This window comes from Atractosteus spatula, chromosome 8 (genome assembly GCF_055471065.1).
Source record: "Atractosteus spatula isolate fAtrSpa1 chromosome 8, fAtrSpa1.hap1, whole genome shotgun sequence".
In the NCBI taxonomy this organism is placed as follows: Eukaryota; Metazoa; Chordata; class Actinopteri; order Semionotiformes; family Lepisosteidae; genus Atractosteus; species Atractosteus spatula.
The window spans coordinates 56,765,791-56,789,154 of NC_142713.1; the positions used below are offsets into that span (position 1 = coordinate 56,765,791).

The following is a 23,364-nucleotide window of genomic DNA, read 5'->3' on the forward strand; positions in this document are numbered from 1 at the left end:
TTCTCGCTTCTTCTTTTACGTTTTAGAAAACGAGTCATTCTTTCTCTAAAATGACATCCTCTCATGCCTCTTGTCATAATGAGCGTGCTGTTTTATGAAAAGTATTTAAGGACATGAGACATAGATGAAAACCTTGAATTTGGTAAGGGGTCTCCCAGATATGTATGACTATTATTTGTTTTGTTACTGAGCTCAGAAGAATTTCTATATGCTAATGATACTTTTTTTTATTTGCGCGGGTTTTTGACTGAATCATAAAAAGACCTAATTCATTTTTAAGTACTGAATACATTCCTTAAATCATAAAACTGCATGAACAGGCTACTGAAAACTGATATTCAGTGGTTTATAGGCTGATCACAGAGCACTTGATGTGGACTCTAAATACCTGTAGCATGTGCTTTTGGGTTTTCTGGGTATTTTTTAAAAAACTCTTTAGATGTGGACTGAAGTAAATTACAAAAAGAGGGTCTTTCTGACATGTGAAATGTTTTGGGCACTAAAGTAATAACATTTATTTTCTGGGAAAGTTGTCTCTTGTCTGTTTCTTTTGGAATCTGCATGGACATTTGAGCGTTTGAGCCAAAAAATGATTAAAACAGAAGAGAACCCTTTTAAGAAGCTTTTTAACTCCTCATTAGACTGCCCCTGAAATATTCTACTTTGAGAGAAACCCTCCAAAAACCTATTATGCAACATTACCTGACCTAAAGCATTCTAATTTTTACACCCTAGAATGTACTTTTTATTTGAAGGCTTTCAGCATTATAAACATCTGTATTATCATATTATTAATTCCATCTTGCTGTGAAGAGCTCAGAGATTTCTGCAGTTTGTGCACTGCTTGGTCAAATAGTGAGTACTGTACCATGTCCTTCCATGGGAAGTGCAACTGTTATATAATTAAACATCTGTGGAAATATAAATGGAAAAAAAGCACAAACATAGCCAATGTGCACGCATGACGATGGAAAAGGTGAAGTTTCATCCCCAGAGCTGACTTGCTAATAATGGTCCAACACATTATTAGTACCATAACACACAAAAATTTAACACATAAAGTTTTAAAAAAGAAAACATATTTCTCTTGTTTCAGAAGTCTCTCTCTTCACCTGAGAACTGCACCTACAGTTTTCTTAAGGAAAATGAAACAAACATATGAAGCCCAAACAGAATAAAAACAACAAGTTGCTGGTACTCCAGGACCGTATGGGGGATTGTCTAAGACACAACACTTTCCTAACTTAAGACGTTAAGGATTAAAAAAGGTAACCTATTTTCAACACTTAGTACAAATTTGGCACTTCCTATAAGATGCGATGTTGGTGTGCGATGAAAGGTGGAAAGTCCTCAGAAAAAAAGGATGCGACGACAGTTTGTTGAAATTCAATAAAATAAGTCCCTCGAAAAACTTGAGAGAAGCCTTAAAATGTTCCTGTCAGGTGCATTTTTACTAAAGGAAAAAAAATAAAAAGATTTTTTTTTCTTAAAACTGTAGCACAAAAACAACAAAACACATTCACAAGCCACTTGTTGGCACTGTGTACCTGAGTGAGAATATTCTAGAACGTCGAAGAACAAACAGCCGTTTAAAGTTTATTTTTCAACAAATAGGTCAGAAGGGTAAGACTTCAGTGCTTGGGTATAGCAGCTGAATTACTAGCATCTCTTTTCTCTTTGTGTTTTCTGTGTAGCTTATTCGGTTTTCTTCTTATTTTCTCTGATCCTGCTTCGCAGACTCAGGTCTAGAATTCAGCAGAAGTGAAGTCCTGACAAGTTTTTAAGACTTTCGTTTTTTTCTTTCTTCTTCTGTGTAACAGTCAGTGTATGACAAAAGTTAATGTGCTTGGCTGCTGGTATTCGGACACCGGAGAGGTGTGGGTCAGGGAGGTGGGCTAGCTCCTGTCTGAAAGAGTCTGGAGGGGCTTGGAGGGGGGGGGGGGGGGCTGGTCAGGAGAGGGTGTACGAGAAACGGGAGGGAGGAGAGGTTGTGTTGGTGAAGTAGCGGCGGTTGGCCGTGAAACGGGTCAACACCTCGGCTCCCCGCCGTTATCAGTCAGCCTGCGCGGCAATGTGGTTTTCACTGTCACTGCCGTAGTCCGCGTCGTCGTCCTCGTAATCAAAGTCCTCGTACACGTCCCCATTGCTGTCGTCCACCTGCATCTCCTCCTTGACGCGGGGCTCCTCTGTCTTCATGCTGTGCAAGTAAGTGCTCTGAATGACGGGGATGCTGGGCTCCGGGCTGCTGGACATGCTAGAGTGCTCTGAGGGGATCTGTGGGGAGGGCATGCCAGCCATGGCGATGGCTCCTGGGTACACCACTCCTGCCGACGTCAGAGGAATCTGACCCTGCTGCCTGTGGACAGAAAACAGAAGGCACACATATGAGGACTCGCAATACCAAAGTCCAGCTTTCACCTGGGACACAAGAGTTCTTTCTTCAAGCTTTCGTTTAAGATCCGAGCACACGGATATCCAGGCGGCTCTGTTTATTATTCAGCTATCTGGGCGAACGGGATTTTTCTATCTAAACCCTGCCGATGTGTTGGAGGCTTGCCTCAAGCGTACACAAATAGGCGTACACAAATTAACTTGGGTAGAGTAGCACTTTTAATAAATCTCACTAATACTATTTTTCACATAGGGTTCTGATAATTTTTGAGATAAGATTATTTAAATCATCAGGACAACCCAGAAGGTAAGCCAAACGATACAAAAGGTTTGTAAGTTTTTACAATAATATCCAAAATTTAAAAGGGTGATTTTTCATCAACTAATCTTTGAGCTATCTACTGTTTTTTAACCTTCAGAACAATTCCTTTGCATCTGAATAGACAGTAGCATCCTTGGGATTGAAATAAAAACAATTCCTGAACATGAAACATATTTTTCCTATCACTGAATACTTGTCTAATGATATTTTAAATGTTAGCTTTATTCAGCTAATACTGTTATGTCTAAAAGAGTTATGCATTTGCCATAAAGAAATTTGCGATTAAAGTGTTCACACACATGTTACGCATCTACAGTAATCCTAAATTACCCAAGACATTCTAGAAAACCAATGGACCAAAATAAGTATCTCTGGGGAAAAAAGGGTTAATGTGCACCTGAAAAGAAATGTATCTACCCTGCATGATTTCCTAAGCTAATTCAAATTAGTTATTTTTTCAAAGTTGCTTTGAAATAAAAATATCGCATATCAGGAGTTCCTACCCGACAGTGAAGTACTGTCTCATCTCCTGTCGTCGGTTGCGCATGATGGCTTTGTATTCCCCGATCCGAAGTTTTTTTCCATCCACCAGGCACGTGCGCTTGGGTCTTGGCTTGTACTTGTAGTCGGGATACTTCTCCAGGTGCTGCTTACTAAGCCTGGCCTGCTCCTCATAGTAAGGCTGCTTTTCCAAATTCGTCATGGCTTTCCAGCGAGACCCTGTATGTAATGGAAACAAGGATTTGTGTGATTGTGAGTGAAGAGGGGGGGGAAGGGTCCGTCCAGAATTAACTACTATCACATATCCTATCACATACCTTTGCATATGTTTATCTCTTCTCTGAATTTTCCAGTCTTGGAGTATTATAGTAAATGAGGCCCTGCTGGTGAGCTCTTTAAGATAAGACTTTACCTGTGTCATGATAATTTTAAGAAAATAATTACTGTATATGCCGTGACTTTCTCATTGGAATAATAAGCACTTAAGCCATCCTACACCCTTAGTGGAAATTCAGTTGTAATACTGTAGAACATGTGATCTTTCAAATCGTTTTATGAATACAGTCACTACTGCATTATCTATGTGAAAGTTTATCCACATTGCATCAGAGAGTCAATGTCCTCAGAAGACCTTACATGCAATGTGCTATTACTAATTCTAGGTTCAGCACATTGTGTTTAAAATAATGGAACTCAATTTAACTGCTATTAGACCTCACCTCTCACTGTTTATTATGGCATAAGTTGAAGTCTAGACTTCAAACAATGTAATAGAATGTAATAGACATGTGCAGTAGAGATCAGAGACGCTGGCCTTAGAATCGGAAGGTTGTGGGTCCCAATCTCAGGTGGGACAGCACTGTTGTACCCTTGTGCTAGGTACTTCACTCACATTGCTTCATTAAAGGCCCTGTAAAGGCCCAGTATAAATCAGTTTTGATGGAAGTATCAGCCAAATAATTATAATCAAGTCAATCTAAATCTCAATATCGGAAGCAGCTCTATGCTTCTATGCATAACAGTTCTGTGGGTGGCCTTTTGATCTTTTGTATGGCTATTTCACTCTTGTTATTAATTTTATTCAATGGAAATACTTAAAAGGGTTCTATTGCTTCGGTAACTGGGGAATTGGACAACTTTTGCAAATATACATATTTTTAATTAACTGCATCTACTAGTATTGTTTCCGTGCAGAGAGAAATTGCCCTTGGGTAGCAGTTGACCCTCTGCATTTCTGTCTGTTCTCCCTTCATTACACAGACTGTTTTTTTTTTCAACTGGGCAAACTGGGCAACATTTGCAGAGCACTCCACTCTGCTATTTGTGCTACAGTATGTGCAATGAATTTACACTCTCCTTCCAACTACTGTATATTTAATCAGAAAAAGCTGTCACCACTGCCCCCCAACACATGCAGCCAAAACTGTAATAGGAAATTCCTTATGTTAACAATTCAGTGTAGTGGCTTATTAAAACCAGATTTCAGTGCATTATAAAATGCTTAGAAGCTCTTTAAAATGTCAAAAGAAATCCCAGGGGTCTGCATAAAATGTCAGACTAACTCAAGTGCTTGTTTAATGCATAATTAATTAGTATCATATTGTTGGAGTCTGTTCTCCATAACAATTCATTAACTGTTAGTTATACAATGAAATGTTGCTTACAAGGAGTGTAGTAATCTAAGCTTTTTCTTTCTGATATCTCCCTCCAAGGAATACCAGGTGCACACGCCTGCTATTTCTGACACAAGCTCGGCAAATAGAGATAAGAAATGGACAATAGATTATGTCATTGAGAATCACCTCACAAGCAAGGAGAAGAAACTGCTCTGAGCCACTGAGGTAACTAAACAAGCTGTCCAATTTCTATACTGGGATAAAAAGGAAGAGGAAATTATTCCACAGACTGTGTTGATATATACATGTATGGTATGCATAGTGGATTTGATTTCCATGGTCTCGAGCTGAAGTAAATAAAATGTGTTCTTCTGTGTTGGATATTTAAAGCTCCTTCAAGTGGAAAAAAAGCAGATCAGCTACACAAGGGATAAACAAAATCTGGTTAAGAAGAATTTCTTTAAGTTATCTTACCAAGGATTTTGCTGATGTTAGAGTTATGCATGTCAGGGAAGGCCTGGAGAATTTTTCTCCTCTCATCTTTTGCCCAGACCATGAAGGCGTTCATGGGACGTTTTATATGAGGTTCAGTGTTACCCCTGCCTCGGGCTTCCCGAAACATCCTGGAGTCGGAAACACTAGGGCTTCCTAGGGCAGAACAAGAACAAAACAATTAGCGCTTGTGATTTAAAACCTGTCACCATGTGCTATCCTATTTTAGGGATTACATGTTTTATTAAATACGAAATATTTATTCTCAAAAATTAAAAAAAAGAGTGTTTTATTTGCACTTGGCAGATGAATGTTTCTGTAAAGGTGTATTTTATACAGAGAGGTGCATTAAGACATGAATATAAGGACACACACTTAATATATTCATTCTTAGGAAACCGAAGCAGTCAGGCTTTTTAAATTAATTGTCCTTCTATCTATTTATGGAAAAGCTGTTTATTTCTGGCAAGGGCCATGGTGACCAAGAGTCTTTTTGGACAGCAGGGGGCCAAGGTGGCAGTACACTGGACAGGACACTGTTTTTTTGTGGGACCACACTGGACCTGTTCGGGGTCACCAATTAACCTAGCCAGCATGTCTTTCGAAGCAGGGAGGAAATTAGGCCTGCATCCCCTTGGATGCATTTAAACATTCAAAGTCCACACTGTGGGCACCCCAGGCTGTAAACAAAGTCAGGACACCCAGAACTGTGAGGTAGCATTTAAATTAATGAAAAGGCTAATTCTGAAAATAATTTACAGTTTAAAGCAAAATATAAAATGAAAATTGTCTTTTATATTTCCTTTCACAATTTTACTCCAGAAGACATTAAATAATTAATGGAAGACGATGATGTAAAGTTCTATTCGATTAGGTTAGTCAGCTTTTACAAACCAGCTGTCTTTAGTCCCTGTTGTGCCAAGACAAAATTAAGTCTTACTCTCTTACTGGAGTTCATCTGTCCTGTAATTGTTCAACTTCATCCAAAGTCTCTATGGATGACCTTTTCTGGACATGCCTCAGTGAACATTTCTTTTCGATTTTTGTAACACCTGTGTTACTGTATTGAAAACTGCATCATAAAATATTTATCATGAATATGGTAGATCCACAATAAAAAACAACAAAAGAATAGTCTACATAAGAATGATAAATAATTATATGCACTTAAAAGAGTTAGTCAAATTCAAGTAGAAAAGTATATAATTTTACAAATTTTGCAAATTAGGTATTTTAATCATAATGTTTCAAAGATAACAAGGGAAGTGCCATTTTATTAGCACTTTTCATCTTAAAAATTTTGGTAGTCCTTTGGACTGCTAATCAAATAATGAATGCATTTCTTTTCTTGAACTACATGTGAGAAGTTTATATATATAAAAAAAACATGTTCAGATTACTAAAGCACCAAGCTAAAACACATAAATTCAACAAACTTCCCTGTCTATTCTCTTAAAATGCTACAGTGTAAGTTAAACTTCAAAATTATTAGAAAAAAATCAAAAATATTTTAAAAGGAATTAGCCCTTTCAAACACATATACTGTAGGCTTTAAACATTCTTAGATTTGTTTATAAAATTCTTTATCACTTTATCTTTTTACATATTGATCCATTTCTTTCATTTCTACAGTATAAACCTCCACTCTCTGCTTTCAGAATGCGCTCACAGAAGGGAAAATCTAAAAATATGAACAGCGACAGCTTAATGAAGGCACCTGGGTAGGGGGACCATGGGAATGATCCCAAGATACCCCAACACAGGAGGACATATGTCGAAATGAGAGCCCTCTGCTCAGATCAGCTTCTAGTGCTTAGTGTGGTTTCTCTACACAAATCCTGCTTGGTTAGAAAACAATGCTGGCGAAAGGAGACCAGGGTTCTCGGCTTGATCCCCCTGCTCCTGCAGGAGAGAAAATGGCCGACCTGCGCCAACTCAAGCTCTTTGAAATTTACTTAACCCAGAGCCGCGGACAGCTGAGCCACAATGCCTCTGAGTGTCTTGGGATATCAAATGCTGGACCACGCAATCATCTGAAGCCCATTTTATGGCCATTGTTTTTTTTAATTATTTCATTTAAATGAAAATACTACATATGAGTTGAACAGCTGCTCCTCTCCTTTATCTCCGAGCGGGATAAAAATAACCAACAAGCTGAAATGATCTGAAGGGTCCAGTTAAACCTAATTTGAGCAAACAGCACCTGATACTAACCATCTGAGTCTCCGCTCATGTTGAACTCCATCATGGCGTGGTTAAATTTGCCGTCCTCACTTTGCTTTGCAGCAAGCTGCTGTGTCAGACTTTCCAGTGCCGCCTTCTCCTGTAATGAAATACACAGTATTACTAGGGCTCGTTCAATAACTCTAGCGTGGGACTGAAGACAGTGCTGAGGACATCCCATTAATCACGCTCTGATTAATAATTTGAAGGGAAAACACAGGAGGTGTTGCATGTTTAGCCTTCAAAGAGTGCACAGCCTGAAAACAAATCTGTTGAAAATGTAAAGAGTTTTAAGTGAAATACACTTTTGCATTGTATCAAACCATAAACAAGCCAGACAGTAATTACTTATTGCATTTAGAACACTTTCCTCCACAGTTAAAAGTGTCCAATTTGGGAGAGCTTTTATCCCATGCATTTCTGCTGAAAGACCACCAGGGTGCAGCCCTGACACTTCAACAAGAGCGCGTTCTGTCTTGGGAAAGCCTGATACAGAGTCTGCGGACTCTACTGGCATGGTGCTGGTATGGTCAGAAAAGATTCGCTGTTAGTACTTACAAGGTGTTTCTGACATCCTGGGCTGTTCGCAAAAATATCAAGTGTGACAACTTCCAGTAACAGGATACAGTTTAAAAAAACCTTTTGTTAAAAAGTGACTTGGGTGGGATTTTTTTCCCCCACAATTTTATTCCCACTAGCAAATCATGAACATACTGTACACAATAAAGTAGTAAGGCAAAGAGAGAGCACATGTCCAAAACCTATATTATCTGCTGGTACTGCATTTAATAAGTTAATTACAGTTAATTACTTAACTGTAATTAAAACTATGCACACACATGACTAAAGCATATGAGATGCTTTAATTCACCCGATTGAAAGAAATTCAAGTTTTTTAGCTCCACTACCAGTTTGCACAGCACTTTTTGTTTAATTCTTAGCTTGCCTAGTGTCTGCTGCAGCACTGACCCATATCTCTCTTCCCATACAAGACAGAAAGGGTAATGAAATAATTCGATTATAACAATAAAGCTGGAATTGTGTAAACTCTCAGAGGATAACTCTATTCTGGGAATGTCAAAACAGTCAGCTGTGCTTTTGTTGTGTATCACTATGCAGTGACTCAAATTAACCTTCAATCACAGAGGGGGATGTATCTAACTATAATTATACTGAGTGGAGAAAAGCAGAGGTTAACTGGCATGGGGGAGGGAGTAAAGATTACAGTAAGGGGGTCATAACTGCTGATACAGAATTAACAAATGTGTATTGCTGTGGATGAACAATTACCAAGAAGCTCACAATTACATGATACACTAATCATGTACATATACAGTATAGTACAAGAGCTTGTTTTTACTTCTCTTTCATGAGAAGGAATTTCCGTTTTGTTTGTGAGATAAATCAGACTTTGTATTTTCAGAAATGCCCAATAAACCAAAAAAAAATTCAATTTCCATCAAAAATAAACTTTTTTTCTGTGATTATAATATAGGATACACTGTTTGGAGGGTAGTCAAATTGCTAACATCACCGTTGTTAAATGTTGTATGTTATTATCATTAATCACAATTTTATTTAAAGCTTTTTATAGTACAGTACGTCTAATTTACCACAGATAGTCAGAATATTACATAATATTTCCTAATTATTTTCCCAAGGCTCTGTTTTGTAGCAGTTTGATGCAAATTCACTGAACTTAAAATTCACAAGTCAGATGAATGATCACTTGACTAGTTGAAGATTAAAAACGTGCACTTTTTGTGATAGATGTTTGTGAGCCATAGGGGGTCTGACGTAAAAAGATGGGGCTAACCAGACTGTCTTCGGTCAGGGAAATGGTTAATTCTGCTAGCTTCATCCATCAGGCAAGGCAGCAAGGCATCAATATGAATGATGGATGTGAAATTATTATGTGGCTGCCACCAAAAGCACTCTCTGCCATTTGTAACTAACACTGGAACTGACACACTTTTTTATTAAACATCCACATTAAGCCAACATCGGTCACTGTCATCCCCAGTTCAGTGCTCTGTTAAGAGGCAGAAAGGAGAGTTACTGTAGTAACATGGAGGTTGCGCTTTGCAGTACTGGAATGACAAAGTGGAAGAGCAACACTGGAATAAATAATGTTACAAATAGCTCTTTAGTCAAACCATGAAATGCTGTAAGACCCTGCAGCTGACAGAAAGGAGAAGTGTTTTGTGAACTACGCAGAGACTGAATGTAAGAATCTGATTTTCACAGAAAATCAGGACAGTCAGAAACATTTCTTCAAACCATGAAATAATGATGGCAGTCGTGTAAGATATATCGAACAGCTCAAACTGGGTATTTCAATAAGGTTTCGATTATACGTCATAGACTGTAGCCAGAGCCCTGGTTTAAAAGCATTAGAAGCATCACTCCTTCTGAAGTAACTTGATAAAACTGTGACTCAACTGAGGAAAGTTTCCCTTGTTCTTAACAAAGAATGAGGCAGATCTAGAACCCAATCACCTCCCTTCTCCTACAAGCATACACAATCTCTTCCAATCTGCAAGCTGATCTTTGAGCAGGGAAAACACTGGACCGGAACAACACCCAATATGGTCGGTCCCCTATTGGGCTGAAAACAAAAATCAGCACAATGCTTATCAGCTAGACCGCTCTCAATCTGCATGTTTAATTTCTAAAATTCACAACTATATTTTTTTTAAATGCAAGAGTGAAGCTATTTACTTTGAAGGGTGTGACCCAGGGGTGAGCAATGCAGACTCAAAGGAGGCACATTCCTTTCTAAATAATAGAACCTGTTCAAAATCAGTGAGTATTGTTTACTGAGGCTCATTCAGTACATACCCAATGTGGCCACTAGCTCTGCTGTAAGCATTAAAATGCTCTGATTTGTCATCGTTTTCAAAGGACAAGAGCTCACCTCGTCACTGAAGAGAGTGACCCATCTGTCTAGCGTTTTGGAGACACAGCAGCACTCAGCTTTGCTGAGGTGATTTCAGATCTCGACACAGCCAGCTGTGTTGCCATGCAAATTTGTGAACTCTAGAGGCCGGAGATCAACACATTAGTGTGCGAGTGCGCAGAGCTCACTATGCCTGCTCGTTTCAAAACCATTTTGACATTAATTTGAAACTCAGAGCGAGAGAGGGCGCGTTCAAAGTGAGATTTACAGACCTAGTTTATATTTATTGCACTCAATCAAAGGCAGATTTACGGCACATTTACATGGCAAATGCAGACATCTTGCTAATTTTCATTTCAGTACCCCTATCTTTTTTTAATATATATTCAGCTTTCCAGCCCTGGAGTTGCATTTACAACTTAATTATACAATTAGAATACATCACAAAATTATAGCATCTTTAAAAATACACTTAAAACTGTCCCCTCCATTAGAATGTGACCCATGTAAATTGTGAATCTGTAATGAAATGCATTATTTTATTCTCTGTGATGGAATTAAATTGTTCCTCTGAGTTAATTCTCAGAATTTAAATGAATGTGCTAAACAAACACAATTTAAACAGGAAGAAAAGAATCAGTGAAATACATTCATCTTTAATTATTAGTGGTAGCAGTGTTAATAGTGGAAGGAGCACTAATACGCTGGAACAGTAGAAGCAGTAGTAACGCTAGTATATATTGTGTCTGACAGTTCATGCATGGAGGGGAGTCCATATTGTTGTTCAAAACTCAATTGGCCCAAATCAATATAAGCTACAGATAGAACAAAGCTGTAAATATCATCATAATATCTTTCTTTCGTGTGTAGTATGAAAAATGTTCCAATGTAAAACAGTGTCAAATTCTCAGAAGCAAAGAAATGTTAAATACTGAGCTTGACATACAGTATTTGTTTGCAAATGGAAAAATCAAAATTCTGGACTTAGTAGCAGGCCACCTACATGCAAGTCTCTCAAAACTGCAGACTAATAAGATGCTCCAAAGCAAGAAATTCTCTGTACAATTGTGCCTGAAGCATTGTTTAATGAGCAGTTATTCAGCTACCTTTTTGATCACACTTTTTATGTTTGTCCAATAGATTGGACAATGATATAACATTTAATTTTGCACAACTCCACAATCAGAATTCCAAATGTTCTAGGCTTTGGGAAATGCCATGTCTATGTGGAGCTGTGGTAGTCTACTGATATCAATACACAGCCAGGAAATATCACACATATACCTGGGAATGTGTCAAGCCCATCTATCTCTGTAGTTGCATGTTTTTGTCCAAATGTATGTTTTCTGCATCCATCTTCAGTCCTTTCCTGGCTATTGTAATGCCCCGTTTCAATCCCACTGAGCAACTCTGGGATATCTTGGAATGATATAACTGACGCAACTTGCTCGACTTCATGCTTAAACTACCTACCCGAGACACTCTCGTATGCAGTAACCAAAGCAGTCAGAAACACCTCTTCAGCCAGTAAAAAAAAGAAGCACAAGTGGTTTATGCATTTTTTTTATGTTTCTTTAAGAGGAGCTCAAGCTGAGTGAGGAAATTACACATTTCCTTTTAACGAGAAATTAAACCAAGATCCTGACTAAATGATCATTAAATCATTAATGTTGTAAAGACTGGTGTCTTGGCTAAAGTCCACTCTGGACACATCCACTTTGGCCTCTCTAAATTTTTCCCCTAATTTAGTTGATGAAGTGACCCCTCACTTGTCAACCTGATATAATTTGCAGTGGATCTGCTCACTACAGTATGATGGCTGCTGCAAATCACCTACTGTAAGTAACTGAGGCTAAGTCATGGAACTTTCTTTTTTTAATGAAAGAAGATTGCATTTTGAGGGCTTGGTTTTGGAAGTCCATGTCCTCACTGCACAGTAGTCGGCGTCTGAGGAACTGTGAAAAAGGGTGAGAGTTTTGAGTATGTTGTGGATGGTTAATTGGGAGCTCTATGTTCAGAAATGGAAGAGTGTTACATGTAAATGAAAGGGATAGGTGAACGTTGGTGAAGTGATGCAAGAAATGCCCTAGTTGGTCGTTAGACTGTGTGTGGCACTGGCGCACTCATTAGTGTTTTGCTCATCTGCCTTGCTAAACACGTTCTTGTTCTAAATATTCACATATTCACACTTTCATTTACGTGTTTATACCATTTGTATAAAAAAGCCAAATAAAACACATAAAATTCAGTTAATAGGTAATGCGTTTGAGTTTGTCACACACTTGAGCCTGATAGTTCTGTCCAGATGTTTTAAATCAAAATTGAAAAGTAACCTGGATTCCCTTCGTCTTTTCAGCCTGTCTTGTCACCACTCCCCACAGACGCCATACCTAAATGTCTGAGTATCTCCACTGAAAATGCTGTATCCTCTTTAGTCTGGCACTCTTAACAACAACACAGTTCTTCTCCTTCTTCTATGCGCCACCCCATCTTTACTGTTAAATTGTGAAAATATAATTTTAGTGCCAATAAATCTGAAAACCATAAGCCTGAATACTAATTGTTTATACAGACTATTCAGCTTGAATTGCAACCGGAACACAATGGAGTCTTGGGAATCCGAACATTTGAGAGAATTCTCTTGTCAAGAGTTGCCAACAGGTTTGGCAGCCATTTGGAGAGGAAGAAAAAAAAAGTACACTGTTGTGGGTTTCAACCAAACTGCTGCACTAATTGGCTCTGACAATCAATCATCACCATAGAAGGAAGGCCCTTAATTCTGAAAACAGAAGGGAAAGAAAGACAAACACACAATTAAGAGTAAGACTGAATCCCGATGTTGCATACCTTTGGAGAAAAGCTAACTGGCAGTTTTATTAACTCAATGAAACTCTAAGGTAAATAACAGTAAGGTATTCACCCTACTAGTCATGAACCCACATTCTCCAAGTGGCAAGAAGGAGAAGCACTCTTGCACTGTCTGCCTGGTGCAAGACGCCACACTGTTCTGATGTGAAATCTGAGCAAGCCATCTACACAGGAAGCAAGCTTATGCAGACAATAGGAGAGCTTGCTGTAGGAAAGTACAGCTTTGTATGTGCAAAATCCTCATAAACAATAAGATTTTTTTGTGAACATGGTAGCTTTCTCAAATGTCAGGTAAGAAAAGTGTTATTTCCGCTCTCTGTATGTAACCATGCTAGAGGAATGAGATTAGTGCTAGTCTTACTCGGTTTTATTCAGCTGTCTTTAGACTTTAGCTGGATTACAAAATCAAAATGCACATATAAGGTTTCCTGACCACTAAAAAAATTGGCTAAATAATTGTTGATATTAATGACAATAAGAATTTTCAGTTGCCTGTTATTTTTATGTCACCATATCCTAGCAATATTGTGGGGAAATTCTGAAAAGTACACAATAAGCAGGACAGCTATTTATCGATTACACTTAAACTAGTGGGAAAATTCATATATAAAAACTGCTTTCCTGAATTTACGTCCCTAAAAAACGAAAGCATTGCAGATTAGAAAGAAGAGCTAATTGCTTTGTTGTTAATATCACGACCAAATTAGAACTGAAATCCTGGGGTATTATTGTACACTTTAAAAATTCCAGGGAAATGTTCAGGTATTTGTCAGAATTTGCATTTCAAAAACGGAATGTATAATCTATGGAAGCAGCAAAAATTAAAAGCATGTTCACAGCAATAATCCTCCAAAAACTTGCATCCTCTTCAAGTTCTACCCTGTGGTGTCTTCCCATTAACATTTCCCTCCCCTCTTTCTCCTTAGTGCATGTAGAAGTATTTTTGTACAAATTCCAGGCTACTGTGATGCCACTTTAGGGCATCACTAAAGGCCTTATTCAACCTTGCTTTGACTGATTAAGGGTCACAGAACTTGAATCTGCTTTGATTCTCCAGCCCTGCGCTTTAACATCTTCAAAGCTTATAAACCAAAAAAAAAGGGAAGAAAAAAAAAGAGGCAGTGTCTAAAGTCAGCCTAAAGTCATGTGTTAAAAAAACAGCTGATCTGCATTAAAGAAGATTAAGCTGCAGTGCTGGGGCTGAGAGCTTGGATTATTTTAATGTACCTCCATCAGCATACAAGCAGTCAGGACAATTACTGCCATTAGACTTGAATGACTGATTTGTAACCACAGCTAAAGAGAGTGGCGCGGGGCCGGGCCCTTCACGAAAATGAATTTCCATGCCATCAAAGACGTTTTAATGGGCTTCCCGATCAAACCACAAGGCCTGCCTTGCAAGTACATAAAACTTAGAATGAAGGCTTCCTGTCCAAAAGGATTTGGTCGGTTGTCGCTTGATAATTCCCAGCTCGGCTTCACGGAGGAGGAAACGAAAGAAAAAGAAAAAATACAACAGGCATGTCCCTTGGTTTGGGTTTGGGGGGGTGAATGCCATCAGTATAGATGCTCTCTAAGCTTCTCCAAACTGCCGTATCCAACAGCTGACTTCAGTGTGCTTAACAAATAACTGCAATTTAGCTGAGCTTCCAAGGAACAGTTTGAGTCACTTTGCATTAGTGTCTGGCTGAGTGTTAAAAGTCGGCTCTGCCGAAGAAGCGAGGGAAAGGAATTTCTGCTCGGAGCGTTCCTTGAAGAAAGCTTAAATATTTGAATGGATTTTTTTTTTATACTTTACCTTTTGTTGTTTTAAGTCGCTTATTTTGATCTGCAAAAGACTGCAAACATGCCTCCCTTCCCCCGTTTTCTCATTTTCATTCCTGAGTCGTGCGTTCCTACATGCACTGTACATGCGCGAGCTTTTTAATTGTTTTCCACAAACCTGTAGAAAAGCCCGGCCTAAAAGTTTTTTTTTTCTTCAATGTTTTCAATGATATCATTCTTTTACATACCTCATACACTTTCTGTGAACAGGCAAAATAAATGGAGAATCTCCTACAGTGCGTGAATCTCATCAAGTGAGACGTTACTACTGACCTTTTCTGTCCTGCCGTTGTTCAGGCCCAGACTGTTGACAACGGCCACTTTTGCATCCAGGACTTGTTGCTCCCTCCTGAGCTGCTCCTTCATCTGCCTGGCTTCCTGGAACGCCTTAGTGACAGCGTCGTGATCATTCAAGTAACCGCTGGAGGTGATAGAGGACAGGATGTCTGGAAGAAGAAAAACGTCAGATAAACACCTTTGCTGCGTATGTAGGAAAAACATACGAGGATAGCCGCCACTGGATGGATGGTGAGGCTGTCCACTTAGACATGTGGTCCTGTCTTATTCCTTCAGCCTTCTGCAGCTACAAGGCCCAAGCTGCTTTCTTCAAGTGTGGCTGCAAACAGCAAATTACCACCCATATATTGGATTATGCTGCATCTTCAGTCAGCTACCAAAACTAGCGTTTTAAAGAAGGATATGAGCAAACTACATCTTTGTAAGTAAGATTTCTGAAGAAAAAAAAGATGCATCGTTTTGGGTTGGTGCTAGACAAAGCTTTAGCTCGGATATCGTATTCGTTTCAGTTTTGAGAGAAGTAAGCACACACCTGCTTGGGCCACAAAACAAACAGAAGCCACGGTTTAAACTGATTTGGCCAAAAAACAGATACAAAAAAATAAGGAGGTGCAATTTTGCATCAATGTACAAAAATATCTATATACCACCAATTTAAAATTTCAACATTTTGTTTAGCATCAGTTACAAAAGGGAATTATGTGGCTTTCAGAAATGCTTATGTTATTTTTTCTTAATAGCAAGGCAAATTCTTTGAAGGGCAGTGCAATAAATAGTATTCTGCTTTGCATTACTCAGATGACACCTATCAAAACTGGTTAGCTTCGCTAATTTACAGGCACAAACATCTGGCAAATAAATAGAAAAAATAATTCTCTTCCTTATTATTTTTATTATTATTATTTTACTAGCAGCTTAAAAATATTAATGTCCCCTACATCTGGTGTAAAAAGCTGGAGCCATGCTATCATTCTTCCTATCTCGGGTTAAATCTAACAAAGACTTTGGGAAGCTTATGGCTCTTAATCTGTTGTAATCTACTAGTAAATGCCATCTCAGGCCAGATTAAGCTTTCAGATTTGTAATGACATAGGAGTAAACTCTTCAAAAAGTCATAATGAGCATATCTGGTAAAGCTTACATTTCTCTTTTGACCACGGATTTCATTTTGAGATAGGTTTCTTTATGTGCAATGGAGGTACAATTCCTAAATATCAAGTCAAATACATTTTTGATTGATTGTCCCGTTAGGGCACTACCAGGTACCTGAAAGGGAAGACAATAAACTTAAGCATCATTCAGGCGTCGCAAAGAGAATGCAAATATGAAATGAACATGGGAATGGTTTTATATATGGACACCCCAGGACTGAGACAGACACTGCTCTCACCTGCAGAACGGTTTCACAAAAGAGCAAAGCAGAATGAGAAGATACAAGAGACATAGTCACGAGAGGACTGTCCCAAATATTGAAACATGATTAAAGAGCAAGTCAAGAAGTGCAACTTCCCAGAGAGGAACGAGACAAAAGGGAGATGAAAGTATCAAAATGATCTGGAGATGTTGTATTGTGCACAGTAGCTGATTTGTAGTCAATTCATTCCAGAAACAGAGCCTCAGACAGCAGTGTGTCAGACATTTGCTGTCGGGTTTCGTTAAAATTGTTCCTGATCTTTTTCCTGCTATTTCTTTGCCTTAATATGATTACCATCCCTTCGCATTTCTTTGCCACACCTTAAAAATTTCAAGCATCTTCTCCAGGAGATGAGCAATCCTATACAAGGCACGGTACGTGCAGGGAAAATGTCCAAGTGGAAAAGGGAATAGCAATCTTCGCGTTTAAGAAGTAAGCCTGATTTCAGTTTAGATATTTCACGTCTTTAAATATACACGCTGATCACTCCTGTGCCATTTGTATGTACTGTATAAGGTCCTAGACTTATAGTGAACTGCTTAGATAAATAACAAATCAATCAATCAATTAGTACCTTCAGAAGACTACAGACAAGAATGCTGATGCTTGCAACGATGCCGTAACTTCTAGTGGAGTTATGAATCTTAATCTGACCCGATAAATATTGGTGAACAGATGGAAAGATTGTGGGACAGAAGGCAGATACTAATTGCATACAAAATGAACGGCTTGCCTCAACATGTTCCACTGGATTCCAACAAACTTTACACCCTAATCCATTTTTCAGAACAAAAAACATCTGGGCTATAAATCCACTAATCTGGCAAAACGTACTATTAAATCCTATGATTTGTTGAAAAACACTGAGATTAAAGAAAGGAAGTCTGAAATGGCTAACTGCTGTGTTCAGAAAGGAGGGGGGTTGTTATTAATGCTTTTTCTTTGTCTTGAACATGAAAGTACAGTTCTTTAAGAGCCTTGTCTAATCACATCAGATGACACATCCTGCTTGTAATGCAAAAGCTTTGTCTTCATTCTTAACTCCAAGTTGCCAATAGACTGCATGAAGCACTTCCTCACTTCATTTCATAAAGAGCATATTCTGCATGGGTCTTAATTCACAGAAGGCTCCAAACTTTTTGATCTGTTGTTTTCCAATATAAAAAGTCATCTTAGTTCTTTATTCAATCAGCTGTATCTTTTTCTTTCACATATTCAATTAAAGCATGAAAAACCCTTCAATTTCACCTACAAGGGTACTTCTAAATGTATAAAAGCGAAAAATCTATGTATATTAGAATCTTTTTACAGACAAGGCCAATGTTTTCTTTAGTGTGAGCAAGAGAAACAATCAGCTAACTGGTTGCCATAGCAATTCGTATCTAATGAAGAAGCATTTGCAATACCAGCTATTGTGATGGACAGCCTTCTCTGCCATGTCACAGGCTCATGTCCAGATTGAGCCCTAATCGCAATCTGGGTCTCAGACACACACTAATGAAAGCTTCTGTCGTCCCCACTAGCCTTTTCAACGGTGAGACTAAAATCAGTGCCAGCGCTGTAATATAACTTGTTGAACACTCAACTTATTGATTTATCCACTTGCACATTGACAATAAGGATTGTTTTTCCTTTCACGACACTGCCTTTAAATACAAACTGAAGTGTTTTAAAGCAGCCTGTTTCTGAACGATTATTATTATTAATATTATACTTTTAAAAAGAATATTGTTTCATTAAAACTGGGTGTAAAAAATGTAGCTCAATACCTTTAATGTTATAACAGCTTCTTGGGTTTAGTCTTATTGAATTATGTTTATTTATATCAACTGGTAACTTTTTTTTCCTTCAGCATGAAGCGTTTTGTTTGATTTGTTTGATTTTGTAACATCTTTTGATAGCAGAACTTGCTGTCCCACCAGTCCCTGGAACATGAGTGACATTACTTTCCTGCTCTTTAGAAATTGCTCTGATAAAATCACACTAACTATCCTCTTAAGGAAGAAACCTCTATTTACTGTTGCATATCATCTAGAATCTGGTAGTAGAGTAAACTGGTTATTTTTTTAAAATTAAATTAAGGGTCAATAGATTGTTTTTAGTGATAGAAATTAAAAAAGGAAAAAAAGGATCTATGAATAGCCAATAACAAAAAAATAGCTTAATTAAAATAAAGTCAATGAACTCACTTGTATTAGCAAAACTGAGAGAGTACTGAAGTATAATTATTTACTTTTTATTACTGGTAGCTACTGTACATTCCTAACAATTGTTTTTTGTTCATTTTAGTGTATGACATTATTTTGCAACCCAAAACAAAGGAAGGGTTACACACCCTAAAACGATGTATAAAATACAGAAGGCCTCCAGCAGGAACTGAAAATAAGCAATAAAAAGGAAAATTACCTTTAAATATCAACATTGTGTCCATGATATGTATCGTCCATGTGCAGACATGTTAGTAATTGAACTACAGTAAGTATACTAAATCATAAACAGGGCAACATGGTAGTCTGGTGGTTACTGTTTGTTCCTTACTGCTTTTGTGTCCTGGGACCAAGGAACCATCTGTGTGGCGTTTGCATGTTTGCCTTGTGACCTCATGGGATTTTTTCTGGGTACTGCTGTTTCCTCCCAAAATCCCAAAAGCATGCTGACTAGGTCGATTGGTGTCTCATAGTGATTGGTGTCTCAACATACATAGTGTATGTATGTTCCGCGATGGTCTAGTGTCCCATCTAGGAAATAATCCCACCTTTAACCCTATGCTTCCGGGATGTGGCTCTTACCACGATTTAGCAGCCCCCTGATAAAAGAAGATGGAAAATGGCAACTTTTTCAGTCTGAGCTTAAGAATTACAAACTGTGCCGTCCATCGTAAGAACACATCTGAACCCTTTCAAATGTCCCTTGCTGTATCTAGAATTCTATCTAGATATCTTTTGATCTGCATTTTATTTTAATAGTCACATTTTTAGCATTATTGTAATGCTGCTAGAACTACTCTTCTACTGTAAATACAACATCAGTAATAATAAAGGTAATATGGTTTCATCTGTGCATAAGCCCGCAGAGGGGTATACAGTACAGTATGTACTGTATCGGCCAGTACACTTGAAGGTGATGTATTCAAATTCATTACAACCCGCAGCAGAAAATTTAAAGAGAGGAAAGTACCTATAGAGCTGACTCTGTTAGGGGGCCCGGCCATGGTGGATGGGATGCTGTGTTTCATGGAGCTGGCATTCATCTTCAGGGTGGGGGCCTGCGGAGATGCTGGGGACATGGGTGACTTCCTGTCCGACGTCTTCGGCTTAGACGACAGGTTCAGTGGCTGCGCACCTTCGTCCTAGAAACAGACAACGAGTACGGGATGAAGTACAAAAGAAACGTCCTGCAGATGAAGGAACTTCTTGAATGAACGGAGAGGAGGAGACAAGAAAGGGGACAAATGGAAGAGAGTCCATTAATCTGACTCTTCTCGCCCTCACTAGTTAATTAGCTGATTCATCAAAGGATCTCATCAAACAGTTTCTCAAGGCTCCCATTGAAAGGGCATCCCTAAAGTGGCAAAACAGACTTTTTTCTCTGGAAATCTAGTGTGGCTTGTTCTGTGTATAATACAGTATATGATGTATTTAGAGACTCATAGCAAAATGAATGAAAGAATGTACAAAGCATGCATCCCTTTTGTACTTTATTAATGCAAAACATAGAACACACACAAAATAAAGTTTTCATTGTTAAGATCCATCTGTAAAACACTTTTATTATACGCAGTGCTCATTGATTATGTTGTTAAGGTGGGTGGAAGGTATGTCTTATTATAGATGAAGGAAGGAAGAGAGCCAGCGTAACAGCAGGGCCCCCAGTCTTTACCATTCACCTCCACCCTCAGTGAGAATTAGCAATTCCACTCTGCCAAAGAACATTTCAGTACAAAGCCACAGACATTGTATTCCATACAAGAGGCGGATCGTGGCTATGGATAACTTTAAAAAAACATTTGGATTTTTTATTATATTAAGGTTTGTTGCTTTTTGAAAGCATCATTGCATTGAGCATAACTGATGTAACATAAAACAGTATTATCCCCCCACTTGAAGAAACTGAGAAAAGCAAAAACATGTGTATTATAATTTTTTTCAAGCTGGTTCTGCCATTGGAGATGGCAAAAATATTGGAAGTTTTTTTCCACAAAAGCCTTCCTCATATTCAGGAACTGCAAAGCTTTACCATGATTAAGGAGGACATCTCTCCTATCCTTCCAGATTGGTTGAGCACATTTGATCATGTGCAGCACTCAAGCCGAAACCATTGAATTTTGTTTGCCTCCTGCAGGACTCTTTAGGAGTGTTAGAATAAAAGAAACAAATTGAAGAATATAGAACAGCTTATTAAAGCTGACGCATCTACGCTAAAAACAGGAATTTAAAACAAGGTGGCCTTGAATATGTGGGTGATAAACATTTCAAACCAAAGTCGCATAATCATTGCCCTTACCGGCATTAACTTGTGATGAGGTGTCGATGGCATTTCTGTATTTTGCAGAGTGTAACTGGGTTTTCTGATGGCATTAGCAAAAGGAACTAAGGAAATGCAAACAAAATCTGTTCTGAGGTCTGCAGCTTTGCACACAAAAAGAAAATCAAAAAAGAGAAAAACTGAACTGGTAGATTTTTCACAGGCAGGGTACATTACAAAGTTATCAGAAGAAATAATAATGGCACGGAGAAGTGCAGGCAGTTGTGAAACATGTTGTAGAAATTAATCACGATGCTGATATTATCCCTGCTGATGAAATAATTGCATTAAATTAAGCGGGGATGTTCACATGACAGGATGGCTGAATTAGATAATTCTCATCCACAGCTGCACCCACACACACACTCCCTCTCTGATTAGGGAAAACACAATTAGTCTACAGCAAAGGTTCAGCTGAAAGACTGTTAGATCTTCTGTGGCATTCTGTTTGTGGACACAGGCCTGGGTGGGGGTGGGAGGGGGGGGATTTTAAACTGTCCTGCCACTTACCAGGAGAAAAAAGGTTTCCCCTACACTGCTTATAGTATGTCAGCATGTTATTTGAAGTCAAAGTAAGACATTCATTTAAGGAGCCAATGGAAATATGTGGGAGATATGTGGGATATGTGGGAAATATGTGGCTTGTAATTATATGAAAAGTAATATAGTTCATTCTTAATTATCTCAGAAACACACAGTTACAAGCAACAAGAAGTGCTTCAGAATACTGACTTACAATGTGCCCTAAAACAAGAATACATTGATCATAGTAACATACTTGAAGACTTTCCTTAATGTTCTTTTGTCATCTTGAAAAGTGCTACTATCTGGGAGAACCAGATAAACGTTTTAAACGTTTTGTGTTGCATACATAAAAGACTGTTTGCTTGCAAATTAAATACTTGCAAATGCACTTTCACATATATATATACACCCTGCTGTGCAAAAGTCTTACACATCTTGGATACAGTTTCTATAAGAATGTAAGAGCAGTATTTACCTAAGGCCTCTACCAGTGCTTACTGCTATGGTGGGCACCAAAAGAAAATTCGAACTTATAAATAGACTAAAGTTATTTTAAGGAACATAACTAAATCTTTTGTCTGTTTTAAGATAAGAGATAAGATTAAGGTAAATAACTAAATATTTGTCTGTTTTGCACAGGCATGTGATTGAACGGACATGAGCAGCTAATTAATTGATAAACAATTATTGCCAACAGGTAGGATCAACAAAAAATCTACTTGCAGACGCTGTCTTATGGGATTGTATTCCATTCGTCTCTGCAGCCCATGCCTCTCAATATGTCAATATGAAGTATTAGAGAAGCTCATTGACTGTACCAATCAAATTGAATTGTAACTGAATTGTGTTTCTGCACAATGAAGGAAAACCAGTAAGTGAAAAGAGCAGAATGATATAAAATGTCTAAGATTGTTATAATGTGTACATTAACGTGTAATGTGTAATTCCTGTTATATGGTGTACTTCACAAAGATACTTTCTTCAATTTTCAAAAAAATGTTTTTGATGTAATAATGATGATGATTATAATAATAAGTTTTAAGCAAGTACATAAACAAATCAGTAAGATTTCAACTTCCTAGGTCGAAAGAGGATACCATCTCCCTGATACCTATTATCTCTGAACAATTTATTTGTGCTTTTAAATGAATTGCTTGATTAAGACCTTAGCCTATAATTTCATGATAGGGGTTTAACGGGATTGGTATCATTAAGATTGAAACAATGGAATATGTTAATAGAATGTAACAAGAAATAGAGGGTTAGAGACAGTGAATTCTGACCCCAAATTGTTTTGATTTGCTTCTGAATAGTTAAAGAAGCCTGAATATTTATTACAGATAATGCCTCATCCCATTGCTCTTGAAATTTCTAAGAAGAAAATCCTTGAGTGGGATGTTGGCCAATATGAATAATGCCACTGACAAGGAATTACTGTGATTGGCTAAGCTTTGTGTGAAATGCATGT

At 38.1% G+C, this 23,364-nt stretch overlaps 1 protein-coding gene across 1 annotated transcript in view; it reads right to left on the reverse strand.

Moving 5' to 3' along the window:
• Positions 1-221: 221 nt before the first annotated feature.
• Positions 222-23,364, reverse strand: part of sox5 (SRY-box transcription factor 5) — a 126,245-nt gene continuing 103,102 nt past the window's right edge. The window contains exons 10-15 of the mRNA XM_088923135.1: positions 20,025-20,196; positions 15,410-15,582; positions 7,537-7,645; positions 5,305-5,478; positions 3,217-3,433; positions 222-2,356 (exon numbers count right to left, since the gene is read on the reverse strand). Coding sequence (XP_088779261.1) covers positions 2,053-2,356; positions 3,217-3,433; positions 5,305-5,478; positions 7,537-7,645; positions 15,410-15,582; positions 20,025-20,196 — 1,149 coding nt within the window. The 3' untranslated portion in view covers positions 222-2,052. The remainder of the gene's footprint in view (positions 2,357-3,216; positions 3,434-5,304; positions 5,479-7,536; positions 7,646-15,409; positions 15,583-20,024; positions 20,197-23,364) is intronic.